This window comes from Vanessa cardui, chromosome 15, assembly GCF_905220365.1.
Source record: "Vanessa cardui chromosome 15, ilVanCard2.1, whole genome shotgun sequence".
In the NCBI taxonomy this organism is placed as follows: Eukaryota; Metazoa; Arthropoda; class Insecta; order Lepidoptera; family Nymphalidae; genus Vanessa; species Vanessa cardui.
Genome location: NC_061137.1, coordinates 8443858 through 8458740, shown reverse-complemented (window position 1 = coordinate 8458740; position 14883 = coordinate 8443858). Strand labels below are relative to the sequence as shown.

At 34.7% G+C, this 14883-nt stretch overlaps 1 protein-coding gene across 1 annotated transcript in view; it reads left to right on the top strand.

Moving 5' to 3' along the window:
• Positions 1 to 14883, top strand: part of LOC124535560 (apoptosis-stimulating of p53 protein 1) — a 257185-nt gene that overhangs the window by 44155 nt on the left and 198147 nt on the right. Inside the window, exon 2 of the mRNA XM_047111806.1 lies at positions 7380 to 7428. Within this exon, the coding sequence (XP_046967762.1) occupies positions 7420 to 7428 (9 nt within the window). The 5' untranslated portion in view covers positions 7380 to 7419. The remainder of the gene's footprint in view (positions 1 to 7379; positions 7429 to 14883) is intronic.

The following is a 14883-nucleotide window of genomic DNA, read 5'->3' as shown; positions in this document are numbered from 1 at the left end:
CTAGCTTAGGAATTCATCTTATTTTTACGGAACGAGATAAATTTTAAATAGAACCATTTCAAAACTCAATGATGATTTGTTTACAAATTCAATCCAATTAAGCTTGGTGTGTTTTAGCTATTAAGCGACCTAATCTAGTAATCTATAAACCTATTTAATAAAAATTTAAATTTAATATCTATATATCTACTAAAAAAGCGTTTAAGAGTGCGACTATAATGAAGTGATTTAGAATGTAAAAACAACTTAATAACAGCGTTAAGCTGATAAGAATTACTACGTAATAATCAATATTCAATATACATAAAATATTAAATTTACATCAAGAATGGTTTCACACCATGAGATTAAAAAAACTAATGATTTTTTTATCTTGTTGTGACATTAATCTTTATTCTCTGACGATACGGGTTTGCCTTCAGGGTGGTCTGCTAATGTGATAGAGAAGCATTCGAAGGTTTTAACATTTAAATCTCTAATTTGATTAGATATCGGCCATTCGGCCCTAAGTCCTTTAACGTACGCGTAGATTAAATTAACTGGAACGGCTACCTTTTATAGATGAAGGCTTCTTATATGTAATTAGATTGCACCATTTTATTAAAATGAAACTTATTTAATTAACATATTTTAATTGTTCATAGTGCCAATTTGTATATTTCATATGGAATTTTATGTCCCATATTTAGGATGTATGTTTAATCAACCTATTCAGCGATCGCATGACTTAAATAAATCGTTTGTTGAACTCGCACGCCGCCATTGCCTTTATAAACTCGTTAAATTATTAATCATAGAGAAAAAATATTGCTTAACGTGAGAAGAAAGTGTTTAAGATATCTTAGTGATGAAGCTTAATAATTATCGTGTTAGTACATACAGTTCGATTACAATGTAGTCGAGCAAAAAGTCGAATGTATGCTACAAATAATAGTAATAAAATATCAGATGATATGAGTACGGTACTTCTGAAATGTTAGCAAGATGCCCGGGCTTTCCAGTCGTGGACCCACCCTCGATTGTGCCGCCTCATTGTATGCAAATCGGTTCGCCGCGCCCGTCGCTGCCGCTACCAAATATTTCACGCCGAACCTTGCGACCGACAGCGACCGCCCAAATTACGCTCTCTCTACATTTATTCGCATCCATCCGGAACTAGCTAGCTAGTATGCTGTTATAAAGTTAATGAAATTGCTTTTGTTATGAATTTATTTAAAAAAAGTACATAATGTTTATAAACTGTAGCAAATTTTAGCACCTATATGGATTATCTTCTTGAATTAAATGTCCGTACTTTCGGAATTGTAAATTGAAGTCAAAACTGTAATAACTAATATTGCTCTCATTGAAAACTATTTTTCCGCGAATATGTCAGTTAAAAGCTGTGATCTCACTATTGAAGCTCGAATAAGCATTCCTCGTACTGAGGACAGCCAATTTGTCCCTTCCGTGTCACTGATTCAGGCGCACGGACGTTCTCTAATAAACTTTCCGTACACAGCTATAACACGGTAAAAGCTGTTCACATGTATACAAGTAATCAACAACTGCGATGACATATTACTATCGTGTCGCGAATCCGCTTCAAAAGATAAATTGACTGTCAGATATTTTCAACCAGAGTATTACTATTCAAATTCCGTAGTGTAATTTGTATCGTCACGTCTAAGTCCTAGCCGGCACGCCTGCAATTCCTCACAACCGAGGCTTTACAACAACATAATATTACCCAACGATTCTCACCTTTCATTCAACATTTAGTGGTCGATGTCGAGTGCGGCCGCCTTTAAAGTTGAAATCTTAATAACACGTTTGTGTCACTCCTACACTCTCCGGACCACGGGTTGCTTGAATTTATGAATATTTAGCTCGTTGTAACTATTCCTTGAATACTTATGAGGGATCTTTGCGATGCTTGAATGAACTTCGATTCCATTTACATATTCTTGATTCACAAATTTGACTTATGTTTTAAATATTGCCCATTCATCAAGCCTTAACGTTCACGGCCCGTAAAATTAAATATGGATCAATCTAATTGTTATATCAAGATAATCACTTTAAAGGTCAAAAATGATATTCATTAAAATATAAACAAAATAATTTCTTGTATTTATTTAAAAACAATACCAAAACATTTCAATTAAACGGTATTTGTAGGCAAGTTGCAAATGAATGCTAATGACGGCGAATGCTAATTTGTGGTGTTAGATAAATGCTACTAAGTGTTAGAAACTGTAATTTAGTGGTTTGAGTAAAATGTTTTCGTTAATTAGAGACCGCGGCTGGAATACCCGTTCGTTGTTATGTGCGAACGAATTTCACTGTTCATCATGTAATTTTAAAATAGTTAAGATGTATAAGAAAAAGATTGCCTAAGGCAATTTACAGAATACAGTCCATTTTCAATAGTTATTTTTATCATATAAGATTTGTCATAAAGGGCAGAAGGGTCGGGGTATTTCAAATTATCACGTTACATATTCATATGAAGAATGCTTTTCACAACGTCGATGTTTCTGAATAGATCATTTGCTAGAAAGCATTTAGGATGAACTATCTTCTTGATCAAAATATTGTTATATGCATATTTTAATATGTAATACAATGATTGCTATTTAAATTATGTTATAAAATTCCGCCTGTGTGAGTATTTTACATTCACCAGTTATTAAATTTAAGTTTAAAATCGAGGGACATAACGCTTCCGATGGTCGGTGGTGGATATTCAGTGGAATCAGTGATTTTTACTTCTTACTAAACCAGTATCTATCGGTAAATATGAGCACTTGACATGTGAAAAATATGTTACATTTTCTTATATATTTGTTTTTCTATAGTAAATAAAAATTACTAGGCATATGATAATTGAAACACCAATAACGTAAGCTACTTATTTACTTATACGAGTGTAAGGATTAAAAAAACAATGAAGGAAAATTAGTAGTTTACACTGTTCACTAGGTACTTATCGTTGGAGGCTCGTCCGGTATCGGGTGGGCTGTGGCGTTCCACAGGGGTCGATTCTCGGCCCAATTCTGTGGAACGTCGGTTTCGACTGGCTCCTGCGGGCTCCCGTCCTTCCCGGGATGGGGGTGTTGTGTTACGCTGACGACACCCTCGTCACGGCGATTGGGCGGGACTTCCAGGAGGCGGCTCGCCTCGCCGAAGTCGGAACGGCTCTCACCGTGGACCGCATGGGAATGCTGGGCTTGAGGGTCTCCATATCCAAAACGGAGGCCCTCCTCTTCCACGGTCCACGGAAAGGACCCCCACGAGGGGCGAGAATCACCGTCCAGGGGACGGCGATCAAGGTGCAGGCCCAGATGAGGTATCTGGGCCTGATTCTGGACGGACGATGGAGTTTCGGGCAGCATTTTGTCCATCTCGGCCCGAGGCTCATCAACGCCGCTGCCGCTCTCGGTCGCCTCCTTCCGAATGTGGGGGGGCCGGGATCCCTATGTCGGCGTCTATATTCCGGCGTAGTGAGGTCGATGGCGCTGTACGGTGCCCCGATCTGGATAGACGCCCTCACCGCTAAAAATCGGGCCCTACTGCGAAAGCCGCAGAGGGTCATAGCGGTGAGAGGCATCAGAGGGTACCGTACGGTTTCGTGGACTGCGGCGACACTTCTCGCGGGCGATCCGCCCTGGGAGCTCCAGGCGGAGGTGCTCGCGGAAGTGTACCGGTTCCGGGTCGAGGTGAGGGACCGCGGCGACCGTCCAGGGTCAATGGAGATCGGGCGGATCAGGACTCTAGCCCAGCAAGCTCTGATCGGCCGATGGCAGGAGGATCTGGGGTCACCCACAGCAGGCCTGGCGACAGTGGAGGCGATCCGTCCCCACTTGAGTCGCTGGGTTGAAAGGAAGCACGGCACACTGTCGTACAGAATGACGCAGGTACTTACCGGGCACGGATGCTTCGGTAAGTACCTGCACGCGATAGCGCGGCGGGAGGAAACACCCTCCTGCCACGAGTGTGGTGCGCCAGTGGACACGGCGTACCACACCCTGTACGAGTGTGCTGCGTGGGGACCCCAGAGGCACATCCTTGCGGCGACTATGGGTGGAGACCTCTCGCTACCGAGCGTTATCAACGCCATGCTCAGTAGCGAGATGTGCTGGTCAGAGATGCGCTCCTTCTGCGAAAGTGTCATGTCGCAGAAGGAAGTCGCGGAGCGGGAGCGGGAAAATAATGCCGCCGCCGACTCGCTCCGCAGAAGACGACCGGGGAGGAGGAAAAGGCGCTACGCGCACCTTCTCCCCCCGCCTCAATAGGCGCCGCAGGGACCAGGGGGGGTCCCAGTACCCCGGGAATTCCCCGTAGGAGTTGGAGGCCCGCATAGGCGGGCCGACCGTCAGGCCGTCACGGTAGCATGCGTAAGCGATCCCGTGGCGTCCGCCGAAAGACGGAGAGGGTACCGCTGGTTTTTTAGTGGGTAAACCCGGCGTACTTGGGCGCACGAGGCGTCCAGGGCTCCGGGGAGTCCCACACACCCCCCCACTTTCCATCACGTGGGGGAAGCGCGTAAAGCGTTTTTCCAGCGAGAAAAAAAAAAAAAAAAAAAAAAAAAAAAAAAGGTACTTATCGTTGGAAATATTAAAAAACAAGTTTTCAAAATTAATAAAAATTCATTAACTAATTATTTATTGGTCAGCCCTAAACTTTAACTACATGATACATTACACATTCATAGATGTTATAATTTTTGTATAATGAACGCTTTTAATTCAAATATATTTCACTGCTGGGCAAAGGCTGCTTGTCCTTTTAAGTTTAGAGGATTATTCTCGACTCTATATCAGGCTGGTGGGATAATGAATTTTCTAAATTACTCTTTTTTTTAAAGTAATGAAACAGGTAACAATGCTGCTTTCCTTTTACCTTTGTACATTATTATTTAAATTTCTAATGTGATATAGTGTACGGATATCGTTTGGACATTTAAATCCATTTAGGACAGTGTGAAAGCGGCCGGTCCATGGATTAGAGTATAACATAGGATCTAACATTGTAATACTGTACATTGGTGAGTAAGCTCGGGCACAATTGCACACAGAATAGAAATAAACCTATATCACGGTTAACAGATGAATTATGGCTTATACAGAATATTTGTTATGCTTTTGATTCAAAACACACTTAAAATATAGTATACAATATAATAATTGCGCGAATGCGTTATTTTTTTTTATTAAGATGTAAATAATACAATGATCGGTTCATCATTGACGAAGTTCTTTTGTTTTTGACGACGTTTGATGAGATTTGAAATGTAGACGCGGAGACAATGATTCTTATTGATCTTCCACGCGATATGCGATGCCCATAATTATAATTCCTGCATTGCTTCTTGGTATTGGTACTGTAACAGTCTGAGGCTTTCTCCCCATGAGAAGGTTTTAGCTTATTCCATTACGTTGTTCAAATCCATGTCGTTCGGTACACAATTGGCAGGCCCGCAATCTTCGGTTAAGATTAGTTGGATCCGATTACCATTCGTTGGAATTCGTCGTATCGACTCTTTCTTATTCATACTGGCATTTCAATTAAACTATTATTATTAATGTTGTTATAATTATTTATATAGTAAAGTTATTCTGTAAAAACTCGAAAGGTTTTGTAGACCTTGACCGTGAAATATCAGAAAGCGTAATTGATTACAATTATATACTAGGCTGATAGTATCGATAGGCTTTGCGAAGGTTGTCCGCCAAAATATTGATATTTTGTATTAAAAAGCATTCTGTGTAATTTTAGGCATAACATAAATAACATCTTAATTCTCATAGTTGCGTATTGAAAGATTAAAAAGTTTATATATAAAAGGTTCTTCTTGTTCCACTTTAAAAAAAAATAATTTTAATAAAAATAATAAAAGAAACGCATCACCGCAGCGTCGTTTTTAGGGCAGACCGTCGATTTTCTTTTTTTTTTCCTAATAGAATACCTTCGCAGCGGGGTTTTGCATAATACGATACTCACCATCGAAACACAATGGTAAAAATAGATACACGCTCTCTACTTGCTAAGTTGTTTTAGAAAGTATTTATGTGTTATAATTAGTTACTCAACAAACCGTTAAAAAAACTTAAAATTTGAATTAAAAAAATAGATAAAACTACTAATCCAATACGTATCTTCTGTATGATTTTTATTATTGATAGTTATTATGTGTTAAATATGTTTAAATAATTATTATTTTGACTTTGGTTGTAACAAAGTTTAAGATATGTTTATATTGTTACATATTTTCTTTATTCTGGTAAGTAGTTATTAAGATTATTGAAATTCTCATTGCATGCGTTGTTTAGATTATACCTAATGTCACGTTAAGCTAATCATTCTGTTTCATTATTTTATGTGTTCAAACCTTTCACATATATAAAGAAACGTTATAAGTTGTTGATGCATTAAATAAAGGGAAAAAGTAGTGTTAAAGTAATACTCTACACCTTCATAGATAATATATACAATACTTGAAAATTTCAAGGCTATTTGTTCATGCTCGTTGAATGTTTATTTTACCATTCTATCTTTTAATCGCTTATCACTCAAAATCAATATTATATATTATTGTACTTAAAGGGTTAATGAATAAGTATTATCACGGGTACTAGATATATAATAATGTAGAAACTATGAAGTTTATTGATTTTATAATGACTTTGATGAAATCATTTGTTAATATTTTACCATATCAATAGGTTAACAGGGAAGTAAAATTTTGCAATGAGCGTAGTGTTGTGTTAGTCTAAGTGACAAGTGAATTTTAATCGAAGTAAATAAATTAAACATTTTGTTACTTACTTTTATAGTTTCCAAGTGAAATAGTCCTTGGAACTAATACGAGCTTAACGCTAATAGGTGAGGTAAATGAAAATAGTAGAAATTCCTTGAAAAACTACATCGTTTGAAATTTTTTCGTTTAAAATGTTTCTGTTGCTAATTTAAAAAAATAAACTGGGACCAAATTATAAATATATTGTAGAAACTATATCCATTCAATTTTAAGGCATTGTATTAATAATTCCAGTAGTGTTTCTGCAGTCGTAATGGTATATAAGATGTTCAGTGATTTTCTATTTAAGGTTATAATTTCCCCTGAGTCTGGCCTAGGTTAACTAATTCCACGTATCATTGTAGCTTGGGAAGCTATCAGAAATTTCTCAACAAACTTATTACGAGTGTTTGGTTCGTTGACTGAGGATTAGGTACTTATATAATATCGTCAATTTCTTAGTTCTTATTTTTTGTTATTTATATTTAGTATTTTGACAGAAAGGAACATAAAAAAAATATTTTCATAAAAGTTCGTAAATATTATCAATAATAATTGAACAGTTAATAATGTGTTATGTTTTTTTTTTGGTTTGCAGAAAGGCGGTGATATAGGGCGTTACCACATGTCCCCCAAAAATGATTCCGGTGAGTAAACATTACTGTTCAAAATAGACGAAAATTAGTAACGAAAATACAAGACACATTTAGGCAATAATAATAATAAACTTATACTTCTGGATAATAAATATATTGTTTATCTTATTTGACCTGGAATCACTGATGGGAATGTTCTATACTTTGTCAAAAAATCATCTCATATGTATACATCGTTTGTAGACAAATTTAGACTATTTTATACAAGATTATATTTTATAGACAGGCCTCGAGAAAATGGTTGCAATTAAAATTATCTTAATTGCGCGAGTTTGAAAGCTAGTAGCGTTTATACTCTCGTGCCGCGTAAAGAACGTAAAGCCCACGCTTCTTTATCCGTGTTGAATCGATTTCTCTCTTGGTCACTATGTCACTTATCACTATCCTTTTATAACGCAGGATGAAACAAAAGTACACCGGAGTGGTCCACATACATCCGTATTCCGTATTTAATGTCCTCCATCTCAATCTGCCTTCGCAGCACTTATGCTTCACCCTCAGTCTGCATGAGCCATTCCACCGTCAGAGTATTGAAGTAAACCTTCCTCTTATATCTGAGAGAGGGGAAAGTAATGATCCTCTATTCCGCCATTGAGTTTTGCTTTACCTCTAGGATAACCACCCTGTAATGTATTGAGTATACTGTTTTCAATTTTTTTTAGTATTTTTTGTTGTGTTATTGTCTAACTAAATATAAACCTTAAAGGGCGTTTATATTTGTAAAAAACAATCTTATGTCTGGTACTTTGATAAGATGTAATGCAACAATCTCACAGGATTAGTAATGATTACTCTTCTTTCGCTACGAATAATGAATGTAGTTTTTTTCCTTACAAAATTATTTTTCTATAGTTTTTAATTGTTTACAATTGATTAGCGTAACCAAAGTCGAATAAATATTTATGACCATTATTTCCTTTAAAATCGTTTAATGAATTTTCGAGTTTTTTGACAAGATTAACAATTACGCCATTTGCATAGATCAGAAGAGACTCATTCTTTTGACCTGTTTCACCTTCGTGCATTAGCGAAACAATTAACCAGGCACCGTTTGTTTAATGCCAGTCACCCCTACAAGTAATTACGTAAACATCTGCGTTAAGGCAGCTGGCGGACTTATTGCAAGGGTAATAAAGGAAGCAAACGCGTTTATAGAATACCAAGCGCTTTTTACACCCGTATTTAGTTCTAGACTATAATAGTACGTTTTTTCACGTTTTCATACGCGCCATACCATTTGTGGAAAAAAACAGTCGTTTTCAAAACATGTTAAGGAGATGTTAGAATTGTTTCTATTTTATATGAATGTTTAGATGTATATGGAAGTCAACGTCAAACGCATTGTATTAATTTAAATTGAAATGTCGTTATAATATTGTGAAGGCACCTTACGCATTCTTGGTCTTATTACATAGTTTATTTTTTTAAAATGTGCAAAATGCTTAGATGTCATTAAAGTTATTATTAGATAAGTATTCCAAGTTCTTCTTTTGCGCACGATGACGTACTGTGAAAATTCTAGTTTTTGTAAGCTTATGCAATGATTGCAGCTCACGTTTTGCTTCAGGAATAATATAATAAGACACGTCTTTGACGTTTTATTTTACCTATTAAACGAAGTGATTTTTTTTTGTTCTTATAAGTACTGCACTTAAGTAGATCTAAGAATAGGTATTGCACTCAAGAATATAGATGGGCTACCTGCATTTGCGGAAAGATAGACAAGAACACGTAGTAATTAAAATAACCTTTTCGATTTTGTAAGATTTGAATATTATATAAAGAAAGAAATAATTCTTTAAGTATAAATAGTCATCTTGCATTCCAGAATCAATTGCATATTCTTACTAATGAAGTCGTCAGCTATACAAGAATTCTCGTATTACAAAATACAGCCGTTAATATTTAATAAACACAGTCAACCTTTCAAATCTCCGTGCAGTTTTACGTATGTAAAATTATTAAACATCTTATGTCGGATACCTGAATGTACTGTAACTATGCCGCAACTAACTTACGCTTTCAACTTAAAAAGAAAATTATATTTACTTATATACCTTATTCCGTTGCGATAGAGTTCAATTTATGTCACAAGAATTTATAGAGATGATAAGTAAATTTGTAGTACTAATCTTGGGTCGCCCTCACAGACGCTTCTATTCTGATGAACATATAGACAGCTGCCACCAGGTGACAGTGATTACATTTAAATTTACATGATATCTTCCCCCCAGGGACTCCAATACATGATGAATATAGCAGAAAATGACAGGAAACTTGTTGGAGCCTTTCATGGGACGCTTTTGCATCGTAAACGTATTTTAACTGAAATTTGACGGTCGCCTAAGATGACAAAATCTTATTCATCTTCTGTATGGACTTACAGATGATTTTATTAAATATTAATCGTCATATAAAGATAGAAAACTATTATTTTTACATCACAGTTTATAAGTTCAAAATTATAAAGAATGTTTAAATATGTGTCTATATATTTATCTTTACACAGTATAAAACAAAGTCGCTCTCTCTGTCCCTATGTCTCAATGTATGCTTTAATCTTTAAAATAACGCATACCGATTTTGATGCGGTTTTTTTTAATAGATAGAGTGATTCGAGAGGATGGTTTTTGTATATAATATATGGACAATATAGTAAAGGAACACTCATAATTTTGTTTCTAAAGTGATTTCGCAAATATTCTGTTGTATATTTAGTGTCAGTATTGCACCCGTGCGAAGCCGGGGAGGGTCACTAGTAAATGTATATTGGCTATTACAAAGACACAGAATGTGTACTGTGCAAGGACATGAATAAGACTTATAAAACTATCCAAGAAGTTATGTATGTTGTACCATTCATATTTACAAACGTGCTACGATCTAGGTGAAGGGTCATTATTTAGTAGAATAAAAAAAATTATTCATAACAGCCCGACCCTTTATTCCTGCATGGCACTTCATTGTAGTTCCATTAAATAGTTTCTCACCACATTTCCGTTCTATTAATATGTGTATGGCTTTATGAAATTCTTATAATTAAATTCGTGTCGCACACATGAATTTCTAATAGAGCGTTGTAATTGAAAAGCTAATGAATATAAAGTAAGCCATTCATCTACGTACATGTTGGTATATGCTGATGTTTTTGATGAATGGAAGTGATTATAATCAGAGCATGCCTCTATTTGTAGTTCCTAATACGATGTGATACTTCTCGTTTTGCAAGTACCATATATGAAGACTTACGCCTCTGGCTGATAATGCCCCGAGCAGCTTGGAATTTTTTTGTTAGTATCTTTTATTTTTCGATTCTAGGAATATTACGTCTAACTCGATTTCAGACGAGTTTCGAATAAATCTTCCAATTAGTTCTCTAGTTTATTTTATTTATATACATACTCGTTGCACTTTTATTATTCGAATATAATCTCATTAGAATAGCATAATAAGTTTAAAATTAACAAAAGTTAAGAATATAATTCTAATCACTATTTATAATCATATTTTGAATTTGGCATCTATTCACCATTTCGTATTTTCAGTAAGGAAAACAATTTCTCTTCTTTATAGAAAATTCGACATATTTATTCGTTGTATTCATATTTTTAAAAACGTTTCCAATTTTATTTTAAGTCCTAACAAGCTGTATACCAGCAGAAAATATAATAACGGTGCAAGGTAAAAGTTCCAATAATGTGATTTCACGCCATTTTCGCACTAGTTCATACACAGGTGACGTTGGTGCCAATAGTTACCAGGTCGTTAGGTTCCGCTTCCCTGACCTTCCTCTTATACTTCTTTTACTTTTACTTTTAATACTTTAAAAAATATTAATAACATTTTCATTGGATAATTCAATTATGTTAGCAATAATGTAATGTATTTCATCGATGAAAATTTAAAAGGAAATAACATTATATTGTTGCTAAATGTTTTCATTGCATTATTGAGTCTGAACAACAAATGGATCATGGAAGACTAACTAGAACACGACACAAAATGTCACGTTTTGAACGATTCTTGCAAAATAATGTCTTAAACAATATTATGTTCTGTTACGGTGAAAGGATCGATCTACAAGAGTTCGCTTATATATCAAACGTTTTTAGTGTCTGTTTTATTGGCAACTACTAATCTATCAATCATCAAGTTTGGTAATCGAAATGCTTTGAGTTTTTTTGTCGATGATTTGTAAAGATTAAACCTTGCGTGGTATTTAGTAGTATTTTATGAATGTTCTAGTTCGTATTGTGTCTCTATTTTATTGATGTGATTTATTTATTACTAGCCACCCGCCCCGACTTAGCACGCTTGCAATAACTGATACCAAAGTGCATATACTATAGAATTTGTTTATTTACGAAATCAAATTAGAAACTTCTAACATTATCAGTGTTACTTTACTATATTGTCCATGTATTATACACATAAACCTTCCTGTCGAATAACTCTCTTTATTAAAAAAACCACATCAAAATCCGTTGCGTAATTTTAAAGATCTAAGCATACATAGGGACAGACAGCAGTAAGCGCCTTGTTTTATACTATGTAATGATAACGCATAATATTTTAAGGAAATAATCGGTGTACTGTATGATTAGTACTTTATTAAACGATATACAACAGAGACCAAATTCGTGATATTTACTATATTCGGTCTCATTTGTGTACATACGTTCCATGTGGTTTTTTTAGAGTAGAACCGATCTAGCTGGCGCTGGCGTTTCGGTAACACTCGTTTGTGTGAAGAGCGACTGCCTTAGTCGGCTAACTTTTGTTCAGCGCGTCCAATCGAGGAGATACACGCTTCAAACGCGGATTTGTAGCGGAAAGCAAACCCATCGGCTAAAGTATTCTGCCAAATCATTTCCATAGAGTTATATACAGAGTATACACGTTGTCGAACCTGAGTATGTGACATGCATGGTAATGATGATGAGAAAGACAAAATATGGGGTATTTTTATTGGAATTAGTAATACATGTTTTAGTTTTAAGAATCTTTATACATTATATTGACATTATCCGAATTCATAGTCATAGTTTAATTATTAACCAATACATATATGTTATCATTTTCATTCATAGCGTGTGCTTATGAATATTCGAAATCAATATAAATTGTACGTTTTTTATTATTAAAAAAAAATATAAATATTTCGGTTACAAATGTAACAGTACTGCGATCATTTTCTGTATATTTTTATAAATTGAAAAGTAAACATATTTGAATTAAATGTTTAAATAATCCATTATAATAAAACAACATGTGATTGATAAAATCATATGTTTATAATGCCTCGAAATATTGACAAAAAAACAAAATACTCAATTTGTTCCAAGTATGTTTGTAACACAATAGGTCTTGATTAACGAAACCAAAAGTAATTGAGTTAAATCACGTCGTATTTTATAGGTACGTTTTCCTGTAACTAAGTGTAACTCTTATCTCGAGTAAGACACCTCTTGAAGATTTCTAAAGCTCGGTATTTTGTACTTTCTGCAGAAAATGCTCGCCTATCGCTATCTGTTTTATTATAACCGATTTGATCCGGTTTCGTTCTTAAATATTCAGAATTAGTTCATAACGTATTTGGAAAACAAATTTTTATTTTTTATAAAATCGTAACTATTTGCCACAATTTTATTAAATGTATACAACAGTTTATAAATGTATAATCATTATGTATAAATAAACGTCATAATATAGGTAAATAAATAAATATTACGATTACGAATTTAGTGCAGATGCGAAAAAGTGATTTATAATTTACACTATTTGGTCACTTCCAAGAGGTTCTGTCCAATGAGTTATGTGCTCAGTTAAGTGCTTATCGAAGATTCTAAAAGCGGTGCATCTATAAAACGATCAATCATAACTATGACTTATTGCTTAGATATTTTTTGTCCGGATAATTTGTAATGACTCTCGATACGCACAGGACCATAAAAATGTTCAAGTGTTTCTGTCTAACAGGTCTGAAGTATCTCTGGCGCTATCTTTATTTAATTTCCTTGAAATAATTATATACGGTATAATATTTACATCATTCCTATATCAATCTATATCTGTAAAAAAGAGATACGAGTATAGTGTCAATTATGCTGATTATTTTGAACACATTATGGACATTAAATTCATTCGACTAAATATTTGCTATTCTTCTTTAATATCATAAAAAATAAATAGCAATAGCTGCAGACTTATAAATTTATATGCAATTGTAATTTGAATGCCTCTTGAGCAGATTACTTATTAACATTATTTATTGTTTTATCTGTATGGATATCTCCCGAACAAAAGAATGACAGACGCAATCATAACAATTTGACTTTTACCCGTCATTAGATAAGATTTCTGATTACGTCACACAGAGGCACTTACCACAACACATTGGCAATATTTCTTCGATTCTCACGAGATTTCGTTTGTTTAAATCGATTCTGGTATAAAGAGTTTACGTAAACCATATCTTCCGATTAGTTAATACTCCGTACTTATAATGTAAGCGTGCTTTAGTTATAATTATTTGGTGATATACATATTTATTAGAATTAACAGCAGAGGGCTAATTGTATTAACAAAATTGAAGGTTATTGTCATACTCCCAAAACGTAATCGTTGTCCTTTAGTTGCTATTAAAACAACCGGGTGAAAGCGCAACGATTGAATCGAATGATCGTTCGATGTTATATCGATATAGAATCGCGAACGTATCGAAATCGTTACAATTTTACTTTAAAATTGGCCTCCAGAACGCATCATCAAAAGGTAAATTTAAATTGAAGCACATCGATTGTTGAGTTCCCGAAAGCTGTGCTATAATTGCTACGTACTGTGCTGTGTAAGCTTGAAAATTGTACGTATTTGCGATCTAATTTGATTATTCATTTCTTCATTACCTCTACTCCCAATAGCAGACAACTAATTAACACCGAAGTATGTACTATGACCATAACACAGATATATATGCAAGCATTTATTGTCTTTATATCTGAGTAGGTAAGGTTGGTTTTCCATTAAAATATTTAGCCCGGTTACCTACCGCTGCACTAACCGTTCGTTAGTGCTGACACTCGATAGACAGACAGACGAAAGTGCTTGCTTATCTATCGATTTTATTCTGTATTCGACTAGCTTGTAATATATTAGTATTCGGTGATTTACGTTTTGATAAAGACACCTAATTAGAACGTGTGATAATTAAATGTAAATTGTATTACATAATGTGATTTATTTAAAATATTAGTAAGATTTATAACGAGATTTCATTACGATAACATACCAGTCAAAATGATTAGTACCCTACAATCATTAACATTGAATAATTTGTATAAAATAACAGCCAGTAAATGTCTTCTCTCCGTATACAGGGAAGGTAGTCATTGTACCACGCTCTTCAATTTCAGATCAGTAGATATGATAGATAATATTAACACTATA